The sequence below is a fragment of the Lepidochelys kempii genome, chromosome 2, assembly GCF_965140285.1.
Source record: "Lepidochelys kempii isolate rLepKem1 chromosome 2, rLepKem1.hap1, whole genome shotgun sequence".
NCBI classification, from domain to species: domain Eukaryota; kingdom Metazoa; phylum Chordata; order Testudines; family Cheloniidae; genus Lepidochelys; species Lepidochelys kempii.
In genome coordinates, this window is record NC_136381.1 from 11,828,249 (window position 1) to 11,854,272 (window position 26,024).

At 47.1% G+C, this 26,024-nt stretch overlaps 2 protein-coding genes across 2 annotated transcripts in view; both read left to right on the plus strand.

The window, feature by feature from the left end:
• Positions 1–11,780, plus strand: part of LOC140907965 (collagen alpha-1(XXII) chain-like) — a 248,566-nt gene extending 236,786 nt beyond the window's left edge. The window contains exons 24-26 of the mRNA XM_073335053.1: positions 8,837–8,881; positions 10,620–10,673; positions 11,682–11,780. Of these exons, the coding sequence (XP_073191154.1) occupies positions 8,837–8,881; positions 10,620–10,673; positions 11,682–11,780 (198 nt within the window). The remainder of the gene's footprint in view (positions 1–8,836; positions 8,882–10,619; positions 10,674–11,681) is intronic.
• A 4,657-nt stretch (positions 11,781–16,437) lies between these two features.
• LOC140906332 (uncharacterized) overlaps positions 16,438–26,024 on the plus strand; it is an 87,683-nt gene continuing 78,096 nt past the window's right edge. Inside the window, exons 1-3 of the mRNA XM_073330057.2 lie at positions 16,438–16,518; positions 16,982–17,026; positions 25,226–25,288. The gene's annotated coding sequence lies outside the window, so the exon portion shown is untranslated. The remainder of the gene's footprint in view (positions 16,519–16,981; positions 17,027–25,225; positions 25,289–26,024) is intronic.

Below are 26,024 nucleotides of genomic sequence, written 5' to 3' on the forward strand. Positions count from 1 at the left end.
CAAAACATTTTCCCATTGAAGAATGGGAGTACTTGTGGCACCTTAGAGACTAACCAATTTATTTGAGCATAAGCTTTCGTGAGCTACAGCTCACTTCATCAGATGCATTCAGTGGAAAATACAGTGGGGAGATTTATATACATAGAGAGCATGAAACAATTGGTGTTACCATACACACTGTAATGAGAGTGATCACTTAAGGTGAGCGATTACCAGCAGGAGAGCGGGGGGGGGGAGGGACAAACCTTTTGTAGTGATAATCAAGGTCGGCCATTTCCAGCAGTTGACAAAAACATCTGAGGAACAGTGTGTGTGTGTGGGGGGGGGGGGGGAATAAACAAGGGAAATAGTTTTACTTTCTGTAATGACCCATCCACTCCCAATCTCTATTCAAGCCTAATTTAATTGTATCCAGTTTGCAAATTAATTACAATTCAGCAGTCTCTCATTGGAGTCTGTTTTTGAAGTTTTTTTGTTGAAGAATTGCAACTTCTAGTCTGTAATCAAGTGACCAAAGACATTGAAGTGTTCTCCAACTGGTTTTCGAACGTTATAATTCTTGACGTCTGTTTTGTGTCCATTTATTCTTTTACATAGAGACTGTCCAGTTTGACCAATGTACATGGCAGAGGGGCATTGCTGGCACATGATGGCATATATCACATTGGTGGATGTGCAGGCGAACGAGCCTCTGATAGTGTGGCTGATGTGATTAGGCCCTATGATGGTGTCCCCTGAATAGATATGTGGACACAGTTGGCATCAGGCTTTGTTGCAAGGATAGGTTCCTGGGTTAGTGGTTCTGTTGTGTGGTATGGGTTGCTGGTGAGTATTTGCTTCAGGTTGGGGGGCTGTCTGTAGGCTAGGACTGGCCTGTCTCCCAAGATCTGTGAGAGTGATGGGTCGTCCTTCAGGATAGGTCGTAGATCCTTGATGATGCGTTGGAGAGGTTTCAGTTTGGGGCTAAAGGTAATGGCTAGTGGCGTTCTGTTATTTTCTTTGTTGGGCCTGTCCTGTAGTAGGTGACTTCTGGGTACTCTTCTCGCTCTGTCAATCTGTTTCTTCACTTCAGCAGGTGGGTATTGTAGGTCTAAGAATGCTTGATAGAGATCTTGTAGGTGTTTGTCTCTGTCTGAGGGGTTGGAACAAATGCGGTTGTATCACAGAGCTTGGCTGTAGACAATGGATCGTGTGGTGTGGTCAGGGTGAAAGCTGGAGGCAGGTAGGTAGGAATAGCGGTCAGTAGGTTTCCGGTATAGGGTGGTATTTATGTGATCATCGCTTATTAGCACTGTAGCGTCCAGGAAGTGGATCTCTTGTGTGGACTGGTCCAGGCTGAGGTTGATGGTGGGATGGAAATTGTTGAAATCATGGTGGAATTCCTCAAGGGCTTCTTTTCCATGAGTCCAGATGATGAAGATGTCATCAATGTAGTGCAAGTAGAGTAGGGGCCTTATGAGACGAGAGCTGAGGAAGCGCTGTTCTAAGTCAGCCATAAAAATGTTGGCATACTGTGGGGCCATGCGGGTACCCATAGCAGTGCTGCTGATTTAAAGGTATACATTGTCTCCAAATGTGAAATAGTTATGGGTGAAGACAAAGTCACAAAGTTCAGCTGCCAAGTTTGCCGTGACATTATCGGGGATAGTGTTCTTGACGGCTTGTAGTCCATCTTTGTGTGGAATGTTGGTGTAGAGGGCTTCTACATCCATAATGGCCAGGATGGTGTTTTCAGGAAGATCACCGATGGATTGTAGTTTCCTCAGGAAGTCAGTGGTGTCTCGAAGGTAGCTGGGAGTGCTGGTAGCGTAGGGACTAAGGAGGGAGTCTACGTAGCCAGACATTCCTGCTGTCAGGGTGCCAATGCCTGAGATGATGGGGCATCCAGGAATTCCAGGTTTATGGATCTTGGCTAGCAGATAGAATACCCCAAGTCGGAGTTCCAGGGGTGTGTCTGTGCGGATTTGATCTTGTGCTTTTTCAGGGAGTTTCTTGAGCAAATGCTGTAGTTTCTTTTGGTAACCCTCAGTGGGATCAGAGGGTAATGGCTTGTAGAAAGTGGTGTTGGAGAGCTGCCTAGCAGCCTCTTGTTCATATTCCGACCTATTCATGATGACAACAGCACCTCCTTTGTCAGCCTTTTTGATTATGATGTCAGAGTTGTTTCTGAGGCTGTGGATGGCATTGTGTTCTGCATGGCTGAGGTTATGGGGGAAGTGATGCTGCTTTTCCACAATTTCAGCCTGTGCACATCGGCAGACGCACTCTATGTAGAAGTCCAGTCTGTTGTTTCGACCTTCAGGAGGAGTCCACCCAGAATACTTCTTTTTGTAGTCTTGGTAGGAAGGTCTCTGTGAGTTAGTATGTTGTTCGGAGGTGTGTTGGAAATATTCCTTGAGTCAGAGACGTCAAAAATAGGATTCTAGGTCATCACAGAACTGTATCATGTTCATGGGGGTGGAGGGGCAGAAGGAGAGGCCCCGAGGTAGGACAGATTTTTCTGCTGGGCTAAGGGTATAGCTGGATAGATTAACAATATTGCTGGGTGGATTAAGGGAACCACTGTTGTGGCCCCTTGTGGCATGTAGTAGTTTAGATAGTTTAGTGTCCTTTTTCTTTTGTAGAGAAGCAAAGTGTGTGTTGTAAATGGCTTGAGCTGTTGCCAACTGCTGGAAATGGCCCACCTTGATTATCACTACAAAAGGTCCCCCCGCCCTCCCTGCTGGTAATAGCTCACCTTAAGTGATCACTCTCACTACAGTGTGTATGGTAACACCCATTGTTTCATGTTCTCTGTGTATATAAATCTCCCCACTGTATTTTCCACTGAATGCATCCGATGAAGTGAGCTGTAGCTCACAAAAGCTTATGCTCAAATAAATTGGTTAGTCTCTATGGTGCCACAAGTCCTCCTTTTTTTTTTTTTTTTGCGAATACAGACTAACATGGCTTCTACTCTGAAACCTGCCATTGAAGAATGTGGTTGTCTCAAAATTTTCTGACTTCCATTGGGAAAGTCTGAACAAAATATTTCAGCTTGAATCAACATTTGGAAAAAAAAATGTTTCAAAAGGCCAGTTCAAAATTTTAAAAAATGTTCAGAAATGTTGAAACATTTTCATTTGATCAAAAATGTAGAAATTTTTCATTCAGTGTTTCAAAACTGATTTTTTTCAGAACTTTTCGTTGTTCTGTGAATGTTTTTGATATTTTGACTTTAGGTGCATGAGGAACGCTCACAAGAGCCTTAACCACTGTTAAGGTTTGTGTGCACAGTTCCTGTGCAAGGGTAACTGGATGGGAATGCTTCACTTTTTTTATAGCCTCTTTCATGGGATGGTCTCCTCTCACTTTAAAAACATGAATTCAGCCTCTCAAAATTCCTGTGAGGCAGGCTTCATCGTCATTTAACAAATGGGGAAACTGAGGCACAGAGCATGGCAGTAAATTGCTTAAGGCCACACAAGAAGTCACACTCGCAAAACTGGGAATAGAACCCAGTTCTCCTGGCTTTGTTCTATGCTCTACTAGATTGCTCTGCCTCCCCTTATCTCTTGATACTATGTAAAGAAAAAGTTATATCAACATAAATTGCTGCATAAAGGAAATCTCATTCCACCATGATAAAGAGATGTGGGTAGCGGTTGTATCCAGATTCAAAGAGGATCGAACTTCCCACATCAGTTACATTAAAAAAACGGAAATAACTCTCTTGCCTTTTAATGCTGAGGCTGGTCAGCCAGGGTATAATTTGTTCTACCTCCCACAAGCTGTAAAGTGTTTTGCAGCTAAGTGACACTCGGAAAGGTGTGAAATGGTTTGGGCCTTTGGAAAAAAAGAAATCAAACAAAATCAAAGTGAAAGACCCTTATAACTCAGTGTCCTCCCCTCTCCCAGATCAGAATTTAAAAGGGACAGCACGGGGAACTGGCTTTTGGAAAGTGGGTTTTGTTCTGTACAATTGAATGATCACTAAAAGTGGTCATCAGTAAAACCAATTTCTACTTTAATCTTGATTATCAGCAACAAGAGATATATAGAAGACATATGGCAGGATCTGATTGGCTTGGGTAAAATGTTAGGGGTAAAATATAGCTGATGTATTACAATTCTTTGTGGCGGTGCCCACTATGGGGTAGGTCCTTTTCACAGATTCAAGAACAGTCTCTACTTCAGAGTGCTCAGGTTCTAAGAACAGGCAGAAGTCAGGGGAAGGGGAACAACCATAGGCAATTTGTATACAAGTCAAATTGATTTGCTATAAGCATCACAGCAGAAAAGACTTTAAAGGGGACAAGGACATGACAGATTTCTGCAGGTTCTGTGTGTGTGACCATGGCACTTTCTATCTATTGGCTCTGATCAGTTAGGGCAACCAAGCCGGCATACCCCTGGTGGCAATAAATCTGCCAGGAGCAGGAGATGTAGTGGTAAACGACTCCTTTGCTCTAGAGCTGGCAGCGTTGCCCAGAAAGCTGGCTGCAGGGGCTGTCCAGAAGGTGTTCTCATTCAGTGAATCTCCCAGGGAGCCCTGGCAATATAAATTAAAGCTTCCTTCCCCCTGAGGAGGCCTCCGCCAGCATAGTTGTCCCACCAGGGTGCAGTTTTGTAGATTGCACATGCCTGCACCTATGTAGGTGAATCAGTCTTGTGTTTGTGCATAATCAGCCTGCTTTAGGATGTGTCATGATGGTTGTGATAGAAAAAGTTTGCAATTGAATTATTAATAGTACCAATAAGCATGCTTAGAATGTGAAACTCATTGCTACATGGTGTTGTTGAGGCCAAGAACTTGGCAAGATTCAGAGGGGGATTAGATGTTTATGTGGATAGCAAGAATATCCAAAGTTGCCATAGTAAATAAATAATAATAATAATAATAATTAATAAAGACCTTGGGAATGGATATAATACCTTATGCTTCAGGTTTAAGTCAGGCTCTGACTATTAGGGGTTAGGATGAAACTCCCCAGTGGGCAGATATTCCACATCTGCCTTCTGTGGGATTTCTTTCACCATCTTCTGTAGCATCTGGTGCAGGCTACTGTCTTAGACACGGTACAGGACTAGACAGCCCATGAGTCTAATCCAGTCTGGCAGCTCCTATGTTTCCCACTATTTAAATACCTGGTAGAGTTTGTTTTTCATAGAAATCAGAACTAATTTATATTTAGTTCAGAGTGAGCAGAAGCTCAAAGCCACTGAGTAATTGCAATTAAAAAAATATTTTTTTCCTCTCATGCAACCTCCCGCCTCTGCACCTCACAAGACTCCCTTCTTTAACACCTCCTTGCATTCCTGTCTCTGAGCCTTCGTCCACACAGTGCCATGTTGAGGGCTCTCTGCCTTGCTTGTTTGCCACTGCCATCCCCTCTCTTTGTTCAAATTCCTCCGTAAAATGCATCTCTTCTGACAGGCCTTTCAAAAACACTATATAGGAATAATTTTAATTGTGCCCAGCCAAGCAAACTGCAGGTCAGGCTGGTTTCAGCATTCCAACCATCTCAGGCCAGTCCATCACTGACCTCTTCCTCTCTCCTGTCTGCTCACAATGGGCCTAATCCTCCTGTTTCCATGTGTCATTGGCTTCTGCAGGAATGGGATCAACACCTTTGTCTCTGCCTCCAACTCCAAGCTTCCTGCCTTCTTTAATACCAGTCCCTTCACTTCCCATGTTCTAAGTGTCCTTCCACAGTCATCACTGATTGTCTCAACAGTACCTGTTGCTTTATCTCTTTCACTGGGCTGATTTACACTGTTCCTTCTTGGCCTTGATTCTCTCACTAGCATAGCTAGGTGCAAGTTGTCCTGGCTGTGGCCTCTTCCTGACTAGCACAGTCCAGTTTGAGGGGAGCGCTTTCTGGCTGCAGAGACCCGCAGTGCAGGGGAGTCTGTTGGAGCCATGTGCAATTACAACTCTCCTGAGCAGGACTTCTTGCTTAACCTTAGATCATGCCAACTGATGTCGGTATTGCCTAGAGACTCTGCTCCTGGTCTCCCATATGATTGTCAAGTTCTGCACGCACCTCAGGCTCGCTCTGAATAATAATAATGTTATGGTGGTGATGGCCTCATATCTATGCTAGCCTGAGTTGCTGTATAAGGTACAGAACTGCAGCAAGGTCAGTGAGTCTCAACTGATCCCATTCCTGATTACTTTGCCCCCTCTACTGGTAAGATGCTGACAATTTTTCAACTCCCTGTTCTTCCATGTATTCTAAAGTTGTAATTTCATATGCCTGCTACCTTATCTGAAAGGCCGAGTCACCACCAGCGCCTCATCCTTCATTCTCGCTGCTGCCGTCTCCTCTTTTTCCCTCTCTCACCTCTTCCTTCAAAAAGAACAAGTATAACCTTGGTCCGTGACCTGTGATATTGAATAGTAACACTGCTAGGATTTGTTGGCCAAAGTGCTGACTTGTCATTTTTGTTCTTCGGTCTGTCTCCAGTTCCATTTAATTCTTTATACAGGGCACTTCCAAAATATACGCCTCAGCACTCTCTACAAAACCCTGCTGGAAAACTGAAAGTAAATAGAGCTGTGGTGCTAACCAGAGACAGGCAGGCTACATTTGACTTCCCAGTCACTTTTCTTGCCTTTCTTCCCACTTTATTTGTTTAGGCCCCAATCCACCAAAGCTTTTTAACACATGCTTAACTTTAAGCACATGAGCAATCCCATCCTAGGTCTTCAGTGCGTGCTGAAGGGACCCAGTACTGCAATTTTGGGGTATATACACCTTTGACCCCCTCCCTGGTTTGCTCATGGGATGCCCCGTCAGGTCTCAGCCCTCTAGCCGTTACCTCTCTCTCCGAGCAGAGACCCACATCCCTTTCCCTCCTGAGCAGGGGCCTCCCCACCTCTGAAAATCACGCTACTTCTTTAGGTGCCTAATTACGGAAGTTGGTGTCTAACTTTAGGCATCTGAGTTTGACAGTGTTGGCCAGCATTCTTACCAGCTCAAGCATATTTAAGTTAAGAGCCAGCATTGGCACAAGAACAAATGGATATCATCTGGCGACCAACAAGTTGAGGCTTGAAATTAGACAAAAGTTTCTAACCATCAGAGGAGTGACGTTCTGGGACAGCTTTCCGAGGGGAGCAGTGAAAGCAAAAGACCCTAACTTGTTTCAAGAAGCGCTTGATACCTAACAGAGTGCTAGCAACAATGCTCTGTTTACTGATGCTGCCGCAGGCTCAGCTGTGAGCAAAGGAATACTTTCTGTTAGCAGATTATGAGCACCTGGGTGGTAATTACTGGGCTAATGATGTAATTGGGAGGATATAAGTAGAAGAAATAGGAAGCAAGAGGAAGCTTAGAGGGAGAGCTCAAAAGGTGAGCTGTGAGGGTACAGGGAAAGCTCAGGTTAGAAGATGCCACTGTTCTGTTCTGTGTGTAAAAGTGCAGAGGAATAAGATACATGTGGTGAAAGGAAAGCAACCTGGATGTGTTTAGGACTGTGAGGTGACAGAAACAGGCTAGATAGTGTGGCACACCACGTAGCTGAGGAAATGCCCTGTGATAATAAGTTAATGGGGGATGGTCTGATGAGGTTGCTTACAATGGCATATGGCCCTCCGCGACTGCTATTAGCAAATATCCCCAAAGGCTAATGTTGGGACACTAGCTGGGGCAGGCTCTGAGTTACTACAGAGAATTCTTTCCTAGATGTCTGGTTGGTGGGTCTCAGCCACATGCTCAGGGTCTAACTGATTGCCATATTTGGGGTCAGGAAGGAGTTTTCCCCCAGGTCAGATTGGCAGAGACCCTGGGGTTTTTTGCCTTCCTCTGCAGTGTAGGGCACGGGTCACTTGTTGGTTTGGACTAGAGTAAATGGTCGATTCTCTGTAACTGAAAGTCTTTACATCAAGATTTGAAGCCTTCAGTAACTCAGCCGGAGGTTAGGGGTGTATTACAGGAGTGGGTGGGTGAGGTTCAGTGGCCTGCAATGTGCAGGTGGCCAGACTACATGATTATAATGTTGCCTTCAGCCTTTGAGCCTGTGAGCAAATCTCATTGCTACAGTGAGGGTTATAATGTCGGAAATATTTTCCCAAGGGAAGTGGTGTAATGCCTATTACCTGAGCCAGTTAAAACCAGACTGGCCAAAGCAATTGCTGCTATACTGCAGGCAATCGAGCGTGGGCACAGTTGAAAAGATAGGGCATTTCCATCTCCAACTTGTTTAACACACTGAGACCACTTTGTACACCATTTTTGTGTTGACAATTTACTACTCAAATGACAGGGCCAATGGGCAAAACTGCAGGTGTGGAGTTTTTGTTTTAAAATATCGGACCTATTGTATCAGGTCTAGTCATTTGAAGGCATATAGGTAGAATCACATTTTTAAAAAATCCAGCTAACCCTGTCTCATTCATTATTTATTTCAGAAATCTGGTGTTGGAGGTAAACTACTTGCTCCTTAGCTTCTCTTTGAAACAACCTTAATCGGGATTAAATTAGGTTTACTGTGGCTAGAATGTTTCACTGGACAGGCTCTGCCTTGCGAGATAGCCTTGATTGCCTGAGTCTCACTCATTTCTTGCATCAGGGACAGGTCTGGAGTTCACCTTGCAGGGAGAGTAGTTAGTGGCTTAAGAGGCTGCCTGTGCAAAGCTGGTGATTCTGTTCTGCTCATGAGTACAGGCTCCCAGGGAGCTCACTTCTGGCATCTGTCCTCTTTTTTCAAATAAGGGTCGGTGTTGCGTGTGATTAGAATCAGCTATAGGGAGCAGAACACCCTGTGCCCAGTGGAAGATTGCTCCTTTCACGCTCTAGATGGGATGTCACTGGGTTTGATAAAACATTTTTCTTTCTTTCTTTCCTTGCAGGGTCCAATCGGGCCTCCTGGTGTTGCTGGCCCTCCTGGTGCTCCAGTAAGGAAACATGCTTACGTTTTTCTTTGTTTGGTTGTAAAAGGTCAGAAACGGCATTCTGAAGTAACTAAGGCTCAGGCCCGCTTCCGTAGACTTCAGTGGGAGCTTTGCCCTTGGCTTCAGTGGGAGTCAGATCAGGCCTTTGGCTAGGACATATTCATGCTCACGCTTCCTCATTCTGAAGCACTGGTTGACTTCATGTGATGGCTCCTCTGCACTTACTCCTGGCGAAGTTCTGTGCAACTGCACGTGCACAGAAGCACTTCCCCCTGAAGAGTCTCGTTGCTTCCCGACAGAAAAATGGGTTCTGTGGGGAATCAAAGAGCAGCTGCATCAGTGCTCACTCACCTCTCCCCGGCAGCATGGGCCCATCTGTTCGGGCACCCAAAGCAGCCGGGGGAGAGGTAAGTCAAGGGTGGGGTGGGGGGGAGAGGAGACCGGGGATGCCATGGTCACCCGGGGACGTCAGTCCCAGCTGCATGATGAGGGGAGGGAAGAGAAGGAGGATGAGGGATCAGTTCCCTCTCGCTCTCCCCTGCACGGAGCAGCCAGGGCTGGGTCAGATCAACCCCTAGAAACCTTCCCCAGGTGCAGGAAGCTCTGCACAATGGGGCACTGGGGGATTGGCCGGGGAGTCTGGGTGCAGGGAGTGAGTCTTGGCAGGAGGGGTTTGGTGCAGGGGGGGGAGGGGGGAGAATCCAAATGCACAGGGGTTGGGCAGATGGGGAGCAGCTCCCTGTACAGTGACCCTTTCCCGACCTCCTGGCCCCATCACTCCTCAGCCTACGGGAGGGAGGAGTCACTGTAAAGGGAGCAGCTCCCCGTCCTCCCAACCCCTGTGCATCTGGACTCCTCTCCTCACAAACCCCCCTCCAAGCCTCACCTGCGTCTGCATCTGGAACCCCTCCGTTGAACCCCCACAGCAGCGGGAACCCCTCGTACCCAGAACCCCCCACCAAACCTCACCCTGACAAGCCTCACGCCCTGCATGAGGAGCCCCTGCCCCCAAACCTCCACCTCCCTGAGCCTCACCACCTGCATCAGGAGCCCCCTACACTTACACCCCCACTCCACTGAGCCCCAATGAGATGCACCCTGACCCCCACCCCACCAAGCCCCACTCCCCCACACTGAATCCCCCACACCTAGACAACCCCCCCCGCTGAGCCCTAACCACCTTCACCTAGACTCTCCTGCAGAGTCCCATTCCCCCTGCACCCAGAGCCCCCAACAAGCTCCTGTGTATCCAGATCCCACCCCCAGGACCTCCAAACATGCTGCCCACACCCAGATTGTGCCACACAGAACCTTGGTACTCTTGAGGAAATTCTGCATCAAAAAATTAAAAATTTTAAAATTCTGCAAAATTCTGCATACTTTTATTTTGTCAAAATAACACAGTAACAATATAATCACACCATTTTCAATTATTTTGGTATTTTATTTCAAAATACTTGTCAGCAAATAGTTGTACTTTGACTAATAAAATTATACAGAATTTTGCAGAATTTTAAAATATTGTGCGCAGACTTTTTTATTTGGGGGGGCTGAATCCCCTCAGGCATATATACACCCACGTTTACAACTACTCCTAGTTCCCAAAGTAGAAACAGGCCTTTGTGAGGGGGCAAGTTGTGCTGATCTATCTGAGCGGAAGTCGGTAAACTGTAGTAGCGGAATGTCACTGCATTGCAAAGGCCTGAATGCTAACAGTTCCCTACTGTGGTTTTGTTTCTAGGGATTGCCTGGAGAAATTGGTGTTTCTGGTAAAACTGGACTGCCAGGACCAGCTGTAAGTTCTGAATTGCTGCTTTCATTTCCATCTTCTATGACTGTGCATGTCTAACTCACACCCTCTTTCTAGTAGCTTATCCACATAAAAGGTTAATGAGTCTGGTACAGTTGGAGACTTCCTTCTCATGCACTAGAGACTTATACTTTTAGCAAGAGAAATCCTGGATTCAAACACCTCTGCTGGCTGAAGCAAGAATCTGTCATACACGTACTTTGGGATTTCAGTACAAGAATACATTCAGGCAATCCTTTTTTTTATTACTCCCCCCAAATTATTGCAACATGCAGTTCTTTAAAACCACAAGCTTTCCAAACCAGGCATGTGAACTGAAGCAAAATCTCCATCTTAGAACAGCAAAGCAATTTCCTTTGGGTGTTTAATGCCAGGGCAGATCAACTAGGATATAATTGGCTTTAATAGGCACTCCCACAATTTGTGAGGTTCTTCAGTGGCTGTGTTAAGACAAGATTCTTTCCTACCTTTCTAATACATTAGACAATCATTGTCATGATGATTCTGCTAACTGGTGCTTTCACGTCGATTTGATAGATTGTATGGTTAATAAATTGCTGACACTTAAAGAAGGAGACAGACTATTTTATCCTTGGAGGCAGAAGAGAGTGGGAACCGATGAGTAAAGATACCATCTCCAAACTTATTTAAGAACCAATTTATTTATAGTCTCTAAGGTGCTTGCTGTTCTTTTTCTGCAGCAACAGTGACATCCAGTGGCCATTTACCAAGACTGGTTTATTGGATAGGAGATGCCTCATTGGCCTAGGGAACACAGGATGTTTTCCTGTGATTCAGATGGAAAATAGAACAGAAATGTAAAAACTCAGCAAAGAAACAATGGGGCTGATTCTGCTTGTTCTTAAAACCAGCATAAAAGAGAGCACAATGAGGTCATATGTATCTCCTATCAGCTGGATGCTAAAAGAGTCCTGGTTTAAAATGGTCTGAACGTAAGTGGTCTCCCACAGCTGATAATTTTCTCTTGTTTAGGGATCACCTGGCAAGGATGGATTAAATGGTCTTCCTGGACTTCCAGGCCAAAAGGCAAGTGGCACAGGATATCTCAACTTAACACTATTCTCTGACTGATCTTACTCTGTGGACAGAGTGCCAAACTCCTCCATGCTAGATTCTCATCCATTCCACTTCAGTGAGCCAGCAGGTGCAGCTTCAGGGCAAATCAGCTGAAGCTCCTGTATTGAATTTGGCACAGGGTGTATTCAGCCGCAGGGTGTATTCAGTGCAACCTGGAACTGGGGTACAGCTGAGCCCTCTGGCATACCAACCTATGCTCCATCTCACACTGTGATGCTGTGACAAGCTGTCAGCCTCTCCAAGTATTGCACTTACACAGCCATCAACAGGCAGGGACACACCCAGCTGAGTTACATGAGTGCTTCTCCATAGCCACTCATGAACTAACAATAGAGAGGCTCCAGCCAAAACCCACAGCTCCCCAGCCTAGGACCCCAGGGCTGTACCATCCTGTCCTGGTCAGAAGCCTGACCAGTGTAAGTTTATTACCCAGTCCACCCCACCCTCAAAGTGGAGAGAGTATGCACCCGCTTTTATACACTGAACAGATTTCTCAAGCACTTCAGCCAAAAGGCACTGTTTAAGGTAAAATATAACACAGATGTATTAACTACAGAAAGATAGATTTTAAGTGATTATAAGTAGTAAGCATATAGATCAAAGTTGGTTACCTTAGAAATAAAAGTAAAATCACAATCTGAGTTCTATAAACTAGACAGGATTTGAATCAAGTAATGTCTCACCCTGATGGTATAGTTCCTTCATACACAAGCTGGGATTTGCCTTTCCAGCCTGGGACCACCTCCCCAGTTCAGGCTTTGTTCTCCAGACTTTTTTTCAAGTGATGAGTTTTGGTGGGAGAAAGGCCAAGTGATGATGTCACTTCCCTTTTTATAGTTTCTTACAGCTTGCTGGAAAGATCCTTGGCTATGACATGAGTCAAGCAGTCTCCATTGTCTACATGCTATCTCTGAGAAGTCTTTATAGTATACAGCTTCTAGGATAGTCGTTGGAAGTGTGGACTCCTTTAACAGGCCATCAGCATGTCTGGCTCCTCCATTGTTGCACCTGAAAGGCTGGTTTTGGGTGTTCCGAAGCTCACAACATACTTCAGTAACACACACATAGCAAAACATAGCAAATGTGGCAGGCGACCAGCTTGGCTTAACAGAGAAATCTTTGGTGAGCTTAACACAAAAATGAAGCTTACAAGAAGTGGAAACTTGAACAGATGACTAGGGAGGAGTATAAAAATATTGCTTGAGCATGCAGAGGTGTAATGAGGAAGGCCGAAACACAATTGGAGTTGCAGCTAGCAAGGGATGTGAAGAGTAACAAGAAGGGTTTCTACAGGTATGTTAGCAACAAGAAGAAGGTCAGGGAAAGTGTGAGACCCTTACTGAATGGGAGAGGCAACACAGTGACAGATGATGCAGGAAAAGCTGAAGTACTCAATGTTTTTTTTGCCTTGGTGTTAACAGACAAGGGCAGCTCCCAGACTGCTGCACTGGGCAGCATAGTATGCAGAGGAGGTAAGCAGCCATCAGTGGTGAAGGAACAGGTTAAGGACTATTTAGAAAAGCTGGACATGCACAAGTCCATGGGGCCGGATCCAATGCACCCAAGGGTGCTGAGGGAGTTGGCTGATGTGACTGCAGAGCCGTTGGCCATTATCTTTGAAAACTTGTGGTGATCAGGGGAGGTCCCAGATGATTGGAAAAAAGCAAATGTAGTGCCCATCTTTAAAAAAGGGAAGAAGGAGAATCGGGGAACTACAGACCGGTCAGCCTCACCTCAGTCCCTGGAAAAATCATGGAGCAGGTCCTCAAGGAATCCATTTTGAAGCACTTGGAGGAGAGGAAGGTAATCAGGAACAGTCAACATGGATTCACCAAGGGCAAGTCATGCCTGACCAGCCTGATTGCCTTCTATGATGAGATAACTGGCTCTGTGGATATGGGGAAAGCGGTGAACGTGATATACCTTGACTTTAGCAAAACTTTTGACACAGTCTCCCACAGTATTCTTGCCAGCAAGTTAAAGAAGTATGGATTGGATGAATGGACTATAAGGTGGATATAAAGCTAGCTAGATCTTTGGGATCAACAGCTCAATGTCTAGTTGGCAGCCGGTATCAAGCAAAGTGCCCCAAGGGTCGGTCCTGGGGCCGTTTTTGTTCAACATCTTCATTAATGATCTGGACAACGGGATGGACTGCATCCTCACAAGTTTGTGGATGACGCTAAATTGGGGGGAGAGGTAGATATGCTGCAGGGTAGGGATAGGGTTCAGAGTGACCTAGACAAATTGGAGGATTGGGCCAAAAGAAATCTGATGAGATTCAAGAAGGACAAGTGCAGAGTGCGAAAATGACCTGGATATTACAGTGGAAGAGAAGCTGGATATGAGTCAACAGGGTGCCCTTGTTACCAACAAAGCTAATGGCATATTGGGCTGTATTAGTAGGAGCATTGCCAGAAGATCGAGGGAAGTGATTATTCTCCTCTATGCAGCACTGGTGAGGCCACATCTCGAGTATTGCGTCCATTTTTGCCCCCCCCCCCACTACAGAAAGGATGTAGACAAATTGGAGAGAGTCCAGAGGAGGGCAACAAACATGATTAGGGGTCTGGAACACATGACTTCTGAGGAGAGGCTGAGGGAACTGGGGTTATTTAGTCTGCAGAAGAGAAGAATGAGGGGGGATTTCATAGCAGCCTTCAACTACCTGATGGGGGATTCCAAAGAGGATGGAGCTTGGCTGTTCTCACTGGTGGCAGATGACAGAACAAGGAGCAATGGTCTCAAGTTGCGGTGGGGGAGGTCTAGGTTGGATATTAGGAAAAACTATTTCAGTAGGAGGGTGGTGAAGCACTGGAATGGGTTACCTGGGGAGGAGGTGGAATCTCCATCCTTAGAGGTTTTTAAGGCCCGGCTTGACAAAGCCCTGGCTGGGATGATTTAGTTGGGGTTGGTCCTGCTTTGAGCAGGGGGTTGGACTAGATGACCTCCTGAGGTATCTTTCAACCCTCGTCTTCTACAATTCTATGAAAATGTCATAACTTCCCATACAATGAGAGTACATATGATCCAACCGGATATTAATATTCAACAGATCAAGCCTTGTAAAATGATACAAGCCATACTTTGTACAAAACATATCGTAATTATATGACAGTGGTGAATATGGGGGTTTCAGGGTGCTGCTTTGAAGCACAGAGTGCCACAGTCCCATGAACAGCAGGAGAGAGAATGACTTTCTCATCACCTCTCCTTAATCCAAATTTGCCTCCTTCTACTGTTTGCTGGCAAAGAGGCTGATGCAGAACTGCTAAGTACAGTTACAAATCTTGCCAGAGGCCACAGGGGGATTGTATCTCAGTACCAGTGTCATGCCCGAGTCCAGTTCAGACTCTCTTCTCAGGGCACAATTATTCAGACACCCAAAGCCCACGAGTAACACCCAGCAAATGCGGGCTGAAGTCCCCACAGGTTTTGCCCTTGCCTGTCCCAGCCACTGGAAAGAGAACACACCCTTCCTTTAACTCTCCTGCTGGATCACATGACAGCCAGGCAGCTTTGAACCGTGTCCTGGTTGTGGTATCCTCTCACAGGGATTAAGTGCAACAGGAACAAAATACAATAAATACTGCTCAGAATGATAGGTTTAAAAACCAGCATCCTTCCCTACATGGCAATCCAGGCGGAGAAGAGGTGTGTGTCCTGCTTTGATGGGAGAAGTGTTCTCACTTGAGTCACCATCAGTCCTTACTGGAGCATTAAGGAAAAAGGCTCTGTGATGGCTCTAAGCAGCTCTCCTTCTCCACTGGAGTTAGGTGGCAGCATTATGAATGGTGAAGCCAGGAGCAAACTTGGACTGCTGGTGGCAGTTCCTACACCTCTTGTGCCTGCAGCTGCCAGCCTGTGTTAAAGGATTAGAAAACCTGCTTTACAGTGATAGACTCAAGGAGCTCCATCTATTCAGCTGAACACAGAGAAGGTTAAGGGACAACTTAGTCACAGTCTATAAGTACATTCATGGGGAACAAATATTTAATAACACGCTCTTCAGTCTAGCAGGAAAAGGTATAACACAGTCCAGTGGCTGGAAGCTGAAGCTAGACAAATTCAGGCAGGAAGTAAGGAACACAGTTGCCAACTTTCATGCGGTAAATAAGCACCCCGACTTTCACAATAAGCCCAAAATCAAGCTAATCCCATTTCAAAACAAGGCCAAAACAAGCCAATCCCTAAGAATGCCAACACTCTATGTGGCTAGATCCTCCCAGCATGCAGTCTGGGACTGCGGTGGGCCCGCTGTGCACTCCTGACTCTTTCCCCGCCTTGCCCCTGCTTGCCAGGAGCCGATCAAAAAGAAGCAACAAGCCAAACAAACAACAACCTACAAGCAATTTTTTTTTCGCAGGTTTGGCATGTCCGGTAAGGAGTGAATTTTTGACGATGAACTACTCTTGCACAACGGCTTGAGGTTGTTCACAGAAGGAATTTGGTCCTATGTTATTCCAGAATGGAATCTAATGACCTTTGGGGTTTTGTATACACATTTGTCAAGAGTGGACAAGGCATCTCAGGAAACAAACAAAGCGTGTGTACACACACCCACACACGGAATTACTGGAGATCTGAACCCCCCCGGCTTCCTGCTCAGACAGTTGTCTGCACATTTACTGCACCCCTGGAGAGTTGTTCTGTTAATGTCCATTTGTGTTCCTTTCAGGGAGAACAAGGAGAGAGGGGAGAGGAAGGTTTTCCTGGGAAAGCTGGTCCCAAGGTAAGGAATTCCAATTCATAGAGCTCTTTGTAAGCATGAATTGAATCTGCCAGAGCCCGATTTTGATTTCATTTATATCAGTGTAAGCAGGTGTAGCCCTGCTGACGTTGATGGCCTTACATTTGTGTAACACTGGTGTAAGGGAAAGGAGAAGCAGGTCCCTGTCCCTCTGTGCAGTTAATTCTGCCACAAGGTGCCATCGTACATAGACATGGACCCAACTAGGACTCAGGATCTGACACTGACGTTTTAGGAGGTTGGCTCGGGTGTATTGGATCCTGCTGCTCCCTGTGGGCCATGTAGGGGGACCCATTTCTAGATCTGGGTTGGAGAAGGAGGAAGGAACTCCTATGAAACATCTGTTTTGCTGTATGGTGATATGGGGTGTAACATCTTGATTATCAGGCAGTGTTAAGGGGCATTGGTTCCCTGTAATACTAAAGCTGTGCTTTTGTCTTTCCAGGGTGAGAGGGGAGATCACGGTCCACCTGGTCTAGCTGGTGAGAAGGTGAGCAGGCAAAATTGTCTTAGCAGTGCATAGGAACCAGACCTGGGACTAAATCGTTCCATCAGCAACTAGATAAAATAATTTTGGTTTGACTCTGACTGAAGACTGAATTAGCCGTGTTTGGAATGATCCAATTTATGGTCAGCTAGAATGTGGGGGAAGCTCTGATTAAATGGGGATAAAGCCCAACTGCCTGGGCATCCCGGAAAGTCTGGTCTCATGCATGGTGGACAGCAAAGAGAAGGAAAGCAGAGAGGCCTAGGCAGATGCACCTGTTCTCCTGAGCACACAGCATCAGTCCAGAGTGCTGGTGGGACTTCTGAGAGGCAGGGGCCTCCTTGTAACCATACAATGCAGTGGGGAGAGTTGTCACTGTCTCTCCAGATGCTACAGCTATGAGTTGTACTTGCCAGGGAAAGTGCCCCACATGACAGGTCTCTTGTGGAACAGAGGTAGCAAAGTTGTCCCTGTATCCTGTGGCTTCTGGCTGCCTCTGGTAGAAGCTGAGCTCAGCGGGGAACCTGTGAATCTCTAGGGCTGTCCTTGAGCATAAGCCATGGATTGGGGCTGAGGCAGAAACACCCAACTGGGATGTTTGTATGGTTACCCCCATACCAGCTTTCCAAATACAGTAAACAAACATCAGCAAAGGAAGATTCATGAGGAAAGTCCCTGCTTCCACTGCTGCTCACACCCAGTGTAAAGAGGGAGTCACCCCAGAGAAGCAGATGGGTTATACTGACCTGACACAGGTGGGAGAGAGAGGAGAATCGGGCATGTGACTGTAAATAGGGATTGGGATGAAACAGAAACTGGCCTGGTTTAATGTGGACGTGTTTATTCGGAATCCAAAGTGCTCAGGTTCAGTGCATGCTGTCATTGTATTGACAGGTTTTAATATATTTGATGTTCTTTTTCTCAGACTCCATGCACAGGAACAAGTCCCTCTCTACAATCACAGTGAATGTCATGCTGACACAATGCCAGCAGTAAACTCATGCTTAGCATGAACTCTGGTTCAGCGAGAACAGGGGGGGGCAAGTTCAGGATCTTATGGAGAGGCCCTCAGTGATCTGCAGGTGCTCATCCAGGATCTCACGTAGCAGTCCTCAGTGGGCTGCAGGTGCTGTTCCAGTGCCTTATGGATCAACTCTCAATAAACTGAATGTGCCCACTCAGGTTCTTATGGAACAACCTTCAAAGGTCTTCTTGGAGATCTTGCAGTGCTTTCTGGATTCTCCTTCTCTCCACCTCTCAGTGAGCTGCCCCAGGAGTGGCACCCATCCTCACGTCTCCCCTCACTAGTGAAGAGCTCCCCATGTCAGGGGGCCTTTCTGAGCCATTACAGACTTTACTGTCATGCTCAAGTGCTCAGGGAGCTGGCCGCAGAGGGATCCAGGCTCAGATCCTCCAATCTCTCATCAGATTCCCCTGCAGCTGGATATTTCTGTGTCCAAGTGTGGCATTAGCAGCAGCAGCAGCCAGAACAAGGGAGCCTGGTGAGAGACAGAGGCGGTGGACTCCAAACTGCAGCAGCTCCCCGTGGTGGGAAGTCTGCCTGGAGGTGGGGGGCTTGGAGCAGCCCAGCGGAGTCCCAGATGTAGGCAGGACAGGATCCAGCTGGCCAGAGGATGTGCTGATTCAGTACATCTTCCAGGGGGGCCTGGAAGGAATTTAATGCTGTCAGAAATCTTGGGGTGGTGGGGCCATGGTACTCAACACCTGCCCTCCTGCCCCGTGCAGGATGACTGTCCTCCAGTGCAAAGCATCAGGGGATTAAAAAAAAGATTAAAAGAGCTCAATATCATAGAATCATAGAAGATTAGGTTTGGAAGAGACCTCAGGATGTCATGTAGTCCAACCCCCTGCTCAAAGCAGGACCAACCCCAACTAAATCATCCCAGCAAGGGCTTTGTCAAGCCAGGCCTTAAAAACTCCTAAGGATGGAGATTCCACCACCTCCCCAGGTAACCCATTCCAGTGCTTCACCATCTTCCTAGTGAAATAGTTTTTCCTAATATCCAACCTAGACCTCCCCCGCTGCAATTGCAATTGCAATTGCAATTGAGACCATTGCTCCTTGTTCTGTCATCTGCCACTACTGAGAACAACCTAGCTCCATTCTCTTTGGAACCCCCCTTCAAGTAGTTGAAGGCTGCTATCAAATCCTCCCTCACTCTTCATTTCTGCAGACTAAATAAGACAAGTTCCTTCAGCCTCTCCTCATAAATCATGTGCCCCAGCCCCCTAGTCATTTTCATTGCCCTCTGCTAGACTCTCTCCAATTTGTCCACATCCCTTCTGTAGTGGGGAGCCCAAAACTAGATGCAAGGTGTGGCCTCATCAGTGCTGAATAGATGGGAATAATCACTGCCATCAATCTTGTGGCAATGCTCCTACTATTGCAGCCCAATATGCCATTAGCCTTCTTGGTAACAAGGGCACACTGTTGACACATATCCAGCTTCTTGTCCACTGTAATCCCCAGGTCCTTTTCTGCAGAGCTGCCACTTAGCCAGTCGGTCCCCAGCCTGTAGCTATTGTTCAGCTCAGGGTCAACCAGGAGGGGATGTGATAACGGACTGCAGGCACCTGATGGCTGTAAACACTAAGGAGTGTGAATTATTTTGTGTGACACATGAGATTAGGGGTGACATCTGGAAGAATATCAGGAAAAACTCTCTGATAGGATGACTTCTACAGGCCTGGCCCAACTCTCATTGAAGTTAATGGGATTATTTTTGAAAAGTTATGGAAGACGGGAGAGAGAAAAGGGCATATATAGTGCCAATCTATAAAAAGGGAAATAAGGACAACCGTGGGAATTACAGACCAGTCATCTTAACTTCTGTACCCGGAAAGATAATGGAGCAAATAATAAAGCAATCAATTTGCAAACACCTAGAAGATAATACATAGGAACATAAGAATGGCCACACTGGGTCAGACCAAAGGTCCATCCAGTCCAGTATCCTGTCTGCCGACAGTGGCCAATGCCAGGTGCCCCAGAGGGAGTGAACCTAACAGGTAATGATCAAGTGATCTCTTTCCTGCCATCCTTCTCCATCCTCTGACAAACAGAGACTAGGGACACCATTCCTTACCCATCCTGGCTAATAGTCATTAATGGACTTAACCACCATGAATTTATCTACGTCTCTTTTAAACCCTGTTATAGTTCTAGTCGTCACAACCTGCTCAGGCAAGGAGTTCCACAGGTTGACTGTGCACTGTGTGAAGAAGAACTTTCTTTTATTTGTTTTAAACCTGCTGCCCATTAATTTCATTTGGTGGCCCCTAGTTCTTATATTATGGGAACAAGTAAATAACTTTTCCTTATTCACTTTCTCCACACCACTCATGATTTTATATACCTCTTATCCTATTCCCCCTTAGTCTCCTCTTTTCCAAAATGTAAAGTCCTGGTCTCTTTAATCTCTCCTCATATGGGACCTATTCCAAACCCCTCATCATTTTAGTTGCCCTTTTCTGAACCTTTTCTAATGCTAGTATCTTTTTTAGATGAGGAGACACATCTGTACTCAGTATTCAAGATGTGGGCGTATCATGGATTTATATAAGGGCAATAAGATATTCTTCGTCTTATTCTCTATCCCTTTTTTAATGATTCCTAACATCCTGTTTGCTTTTTTGACTGCCGCTGCACACTGCGTGGACATCTTCAGAGAACTATCCACGATGACTCCAAGATCTCTTTCCTGATTAGTTGTAGCTAAATTAACACCCATCATATTATATGTGTAGTTGGGGTTATTTTTTCCAATGTGCATTACTTTACATATATCCACATTAAATTTCATTTGCCATTTTGTTGCCCAATCGCTTAGTTTTGTGAGATCTTTTTGAAGTTCTTCACAGTCTGCTTTGGTCTTAACTATCTTGAGCAGTTTAGTATCATCTGCAAACTTTGCCGCCTCACTGTTTATCCCTTTCTCCAGATCATTTATGAATAAGTTGAATAGGATTGGTCCTAGGACTGACCCTTGGGGAACACCACTAGCTATCCCTCTCCATTCTGAAAATTTACCATTTATTCCTACCCTTTGTTCCCTGTCTTTTAATCAGTTCTCAATCCATGAAAGGATTATCCTCTTATCCCATGACAACTTAATTTACATAAGAGCCTTTGGTGAGGTGATAAGTAACAGTCAGCCTGGATTTGTCAAGAACAAATCATGTCAAACCAACCTGATAAGTTTCTTTGACAGAGTAACAAGCCTTGTGGATGGGGGGAAGTGATAGACATGGTATATGTTTACTTTAGTAAAGCTTTTGATACTGTCTTGCATGACTTTCTCATAAACAAAGTAGGGAAATACAATCTAGATGGAGCTACTATAAGGTGGGTGCAAAACTGGTTGGAAAACTGTTCCCAGACAGTAGTTATCAGTGGTTCAAAGTCACGCTGGAAGGGCATAACAAGTGGGGTCCTGCAGGGATCAGTTCTGGATCCGGTTCTGTTCAATATCTTCATCAATGATTTAGATAATGGCATAGAGAATACACTTATAAAGTTTGTGGATGATACCAAGCTGGGAGGGGTTGCAAGTGCTTTGGACGATAGGATTAAAATTCAAAATTATCTGGACAAACTGGAGAAAGGGTCTGAAGTAAATAGGATGAAATTCAATAAGGACAAATGCAACATATTCCACTTAGGAAGCAACAATCAGTCGCACACATATAAAAATGGGAAATGACTGCCTAGGAAGGAGTACTGCAGAAAGGGATCTGGGGGTCATAGTGGATCACAAGCTAAATATGAGTGAACAGTGTAACACTATTGCAAAAAAGCAAACATCATTCTGGGATGTATTAGCAGGAGTGTTGTAAGCAAGACACGAGAAGTAATTCTTCCGCTGTACTCTGCGCTGGTTATGCCTCAGTTTGTGTATTGTGTCCAGTTCTGGGCACCACATTTCAGGAAAGATGTGGACAAATTGGAGAAAGTCCAGAGAAGAGCAACAAAAATGATTAAAGGTCTAGACAACATGACCTGTGAGGGAAGATTGAAAAAATTGGGTTTGTTTAGTCTGGAGATGAGAAGACTGAGAGGGGACATAGCAGTTTTCAAGTACATAAAAGGTTGTTATAAGCAGGAGGGAAAAATTGCTCTCTTTAATATCTGAGGCTGGACAAGAAGCAATAGGCTTAAATTGCAGCAAGGGTGGTTTAGGTTGGACATTAGGAAAAACTTCCTAACTGTCAGGGTGGTTAAGCACTGGAATAAATTGCCTAGGGAGGTTGTGGAATCTCCATAATTGGGGATTTTTAAGAGCAGGTTAGACAAACACTTGTCACGGATGGTCTAGATCAGGGGTTCTCAAACTTCTTCTCTGAGGCCCCCCTCGACATGTTATAAGAACTCCACAGTCCAGCAGGGGCATAGCGGGACTCGGGGCAGGGGCCTTGGGTAAGGTTGCTAATCCCACAAAACTGAACACCCTAGCCCCGCCCCTTCCCAGAGGCCATGTCCCCTGCTCACTACATTCCCGCTCCCTTGGTGGCTTGGTCTCCCCGACCCAAACTCACTTTCCCTGAGCTGGGGCAGAGCTTGGGGTGTGAGAGGGGGTGAGGGCTCTAACTGAGGGTGCAGGCACTGGGGTGGGGCCAGAAATGAGGGGTTCAGGGTGAAGGAGGGGGCTCCGGGCTGGGGCAAGGGGTTGGAGTGTGGGAGGGGTGAGGGCTCCAGCTGGGAGTGCGGGCTCTGGGGTGGGGCTGGGGATGAGGGGTTCAGGGTGTGGGAGGGGGCTGCGGGTTGAGGCAGGGGGTTGGGATGCAGGGGGGGTGAGGGCTCTGTCTGGAGGTGGGGGTTCTGGGGTGGGGCCGGGGATGAGGGGTTTGTGGTGCAGGAAGAGGCTCCAGGTTTGGGGGGGCTCAGGGCCGGGGCAGGGGGTTGGGGCTCGGGATTGGGGCACGGGCTTACCTCCGGCACCTCCTGGTCAGTGGTGCAGCGGGGGGCAAAGGCAGGCTTCCTGCCTGTCCTGGCACTGCGGGCTGCGCTGAGCCCCGGAAGCGGCCAGCAGCAGGTTCGGCTCCTAGGTGGAGGCCCGGCAGGCAACTCTGTGTGCTGCTCTTGCCCACAGGCACTGCCCCCATAGCTCCCATTGGCTGTGGGTCCCGGTCAATGGGAGTGCAAAGCTGGTGCTCAGGGTGAGGGCAGCACGTAGGGGCCAAGTGGCCCCGTGCCTAGGAGCTGGACCTTCTGGCCACTTCCAGGGCGCAGTGCGAAGCCAGGACAGGTAGGGACTAGCCTGCCTTAGCTCCGCAGCACTGCTGACCAGACTCTTAGTGGTCCAGTCAGCGGTGGTGACCGAAGCCACTGGGGTCACTTTTCGACCGGGTGTTCTGGTACAAAACCAGACACCTGGTCACCCTAGCCTTGGGCATAGGCATAGTTTGACTTCTATTTGGGGGGGGCAGGGGCCAGGGGGGCTCGAGCCACCTCCGGAAGGCAGGGTCCAGGGAGGAAGTGCCACGTCCACCCCCAACTCACCTTAGCAGGCCACCCAGCCTGTCTGGGTTGCGGGGGTGGGGCGCAACCAAAATTTATAACTCAAAGGTGGGAGCGTAGCACAGAAAGTTTGAAAACAGCTCTTAGGGTGCAGGGAGCGGGTATCTAGGGGCTGTGTGCAGACAGGGGGTAGCACAGGGTTCAGGGAGGGGGTAGCTGGGGCTGTATGCTGGCAGGGGGTAGCTCAGGGTGCAGGGAGAGATGTATTAGGGGCTATGTGCTGGGAGGACTCCCTTGTTCCCAGAGGGGTCTGCCAGCCATGGAGCCAGATCTCCCCATCTGGGAGGCTCTTACCGGCTGCCTCTGCGGGAGCAAAGGGGGCTGAGAGCTGAGGAGCAGCTTCAACCCAGGGCGCCAGCAGGAGAGGAGGGAAAGCTGTGGACACCTGCTCCATGGCACCAGCCAGAGCCGCAGCTGCCCCGCACTGCCTGGTGTAACAGCAAAAACAGCAGCCGGCACATTTCCCCGCCAATACAGTTACCTACTGAGCCTGCTCAGTACAACCTAGATAGGAAATTCTTCTGCCAGGGAGCTGTTTGTGCCACTACACTGGCTCTGGCTTCCCTCCTCCAACCTGGGCAGGGAGAGGAGATGGAGGGGAGGTGTGTAGCTGTGCTGCCCCCGGGACTGTCCTGCTCTTGCGCTGCAGTTTGGGAGGATCGGGGGCAATGCCCTCCATGTCCCCAACTCTGCCCATGGGCTCCGGGCTTCTGCCTCACAGGGAGCATCAGGGTTCGGGGATTCAGCCCAGCCACCTGGCTTCAGCCCCCCAGGGGGGCACCAGAGATCCCCAGGGGGGCTTCAGCTGTGGGACCCCTTGAAAGGGCTCGCAGACCCCCAGGAGACCACAGACCCCCGGTTGAGAACTGCTGGTCTAGATAATACTTAGTCCAGCCATGAGTGCATGGGACTGGACTAATTTCATATTAGCAGCTGTGTTAGTCTGTATCCACAAAAAGAAAAGGAGGACTTGTGGCACTTTAGAGACTAACAAATTTATTTGAGCATAAGCTTTCATGAGCTACAGCTCACTTCATCGGTGCTCAAATATATTTGTTAGTCTCTAAGGTGCCACAAGTCCTCCTTTTCTTTTTCGGACTGGACTAGATGACCTCTTGAGGTCCCTTCGAGACCTATGACTCTATGATTGTTTTCCCTATTACTCTAATGGGAATTAGATTGTGCTTGATGAGACTGTGGAACAGTCTCCCACTGGAGGACATGGAAATTTGGTGCAGGTCATTGAATTCTAGCCTGAGCCATGGCTGGGAACTGACTTTAGGGGACAATCTGGTACTGACTGGGGTGGGCAAGAGGGACCAGGTGGCCTAATGGGTCTCTTACATGTCTGCCTCCTCTGACCCTCTGACTCTGTGGTTGAGAAAGAGACAGAGGGAAGGGCGCTACGGGGGAGACAAACCCAGGGAAAGGAGGGGTCAGACACAGACAGTCCCATGCACCTGCTGCCCCAGCCCAAATCCTGCTTCTCAGTACAAGGGGATCTAGCATGTTTCTACCACCGTTTCCTCCCTGATTAACTGATTATTTATTATTCATCTTATGTTGTTATTCCCCCAAATTCAACAAAAATCCAGACAGCTGAGTTTGCTGGACAGGCTATACATATCCCCTAGGTGTCATAGACTACTCTTTCTCTCTTTCAGGGTGAAGCAGGCCTTCCTGGTCCCCAGGGGTTACCTGGGAAGAGGGGAGAGAAGGGAGATCAGGTGAGTGACTTGGAGATGTTGTTTAGTTTGACTGGGCCCGTTGGAAGTTCTTCCCACCTGGTAGGATCTATGTGGTGATGAACTAAACAGCCCCCAGAAAGCAAACTAGCGCCCCCCCTCCCCCCGCCATTAACACAGAGATGGCCAGTGAGCTCTCCTTGCCACAAGCTAGGGGCCAACAGGTCAATGTATATGCAGGAATTAGACGAACACAGAAGGTCATGGCTGATTTCATAATGCTCTAGAGGTAGTAGGAGCAGTGCACTATGAAGAGGAAATGCGGTAGAATTTTCAAAAGCACCAAAGTGATTGAGGAACACGTCCCACTAAAAATCAATGGGATTCGTGCTCCTAAATCAAGTCAGTGCTTTAAAAATACAGCCCATAGTCTTTATAGATGGTTATGTGTATGCATATAGGGCCTGAGCCAATCTCCAATGAAATCAATGGGAATCTTTCCATTGGCTTCATTGGGTGTTGGATTCCATACATGTATGCATTGCTATGTGTATTTTATATATTAATCTAGCCCTGTTTCAAACAGTTAACTATGCCAGACTACATTAGTGTGCACTAGGGAATGTTTAGTGTGAGCCAGCAGGGTCCACACGGGCCAGTTAGTGTGCAACGCGCTAGTGACCCTAGAATTTACACCCCTCTGATAGTGTCACTCTCTGTTGTTGGTCACCCTACTGTCTCCCCTGTTCCCAACAGAAAAATAACAAATGATGTTTTC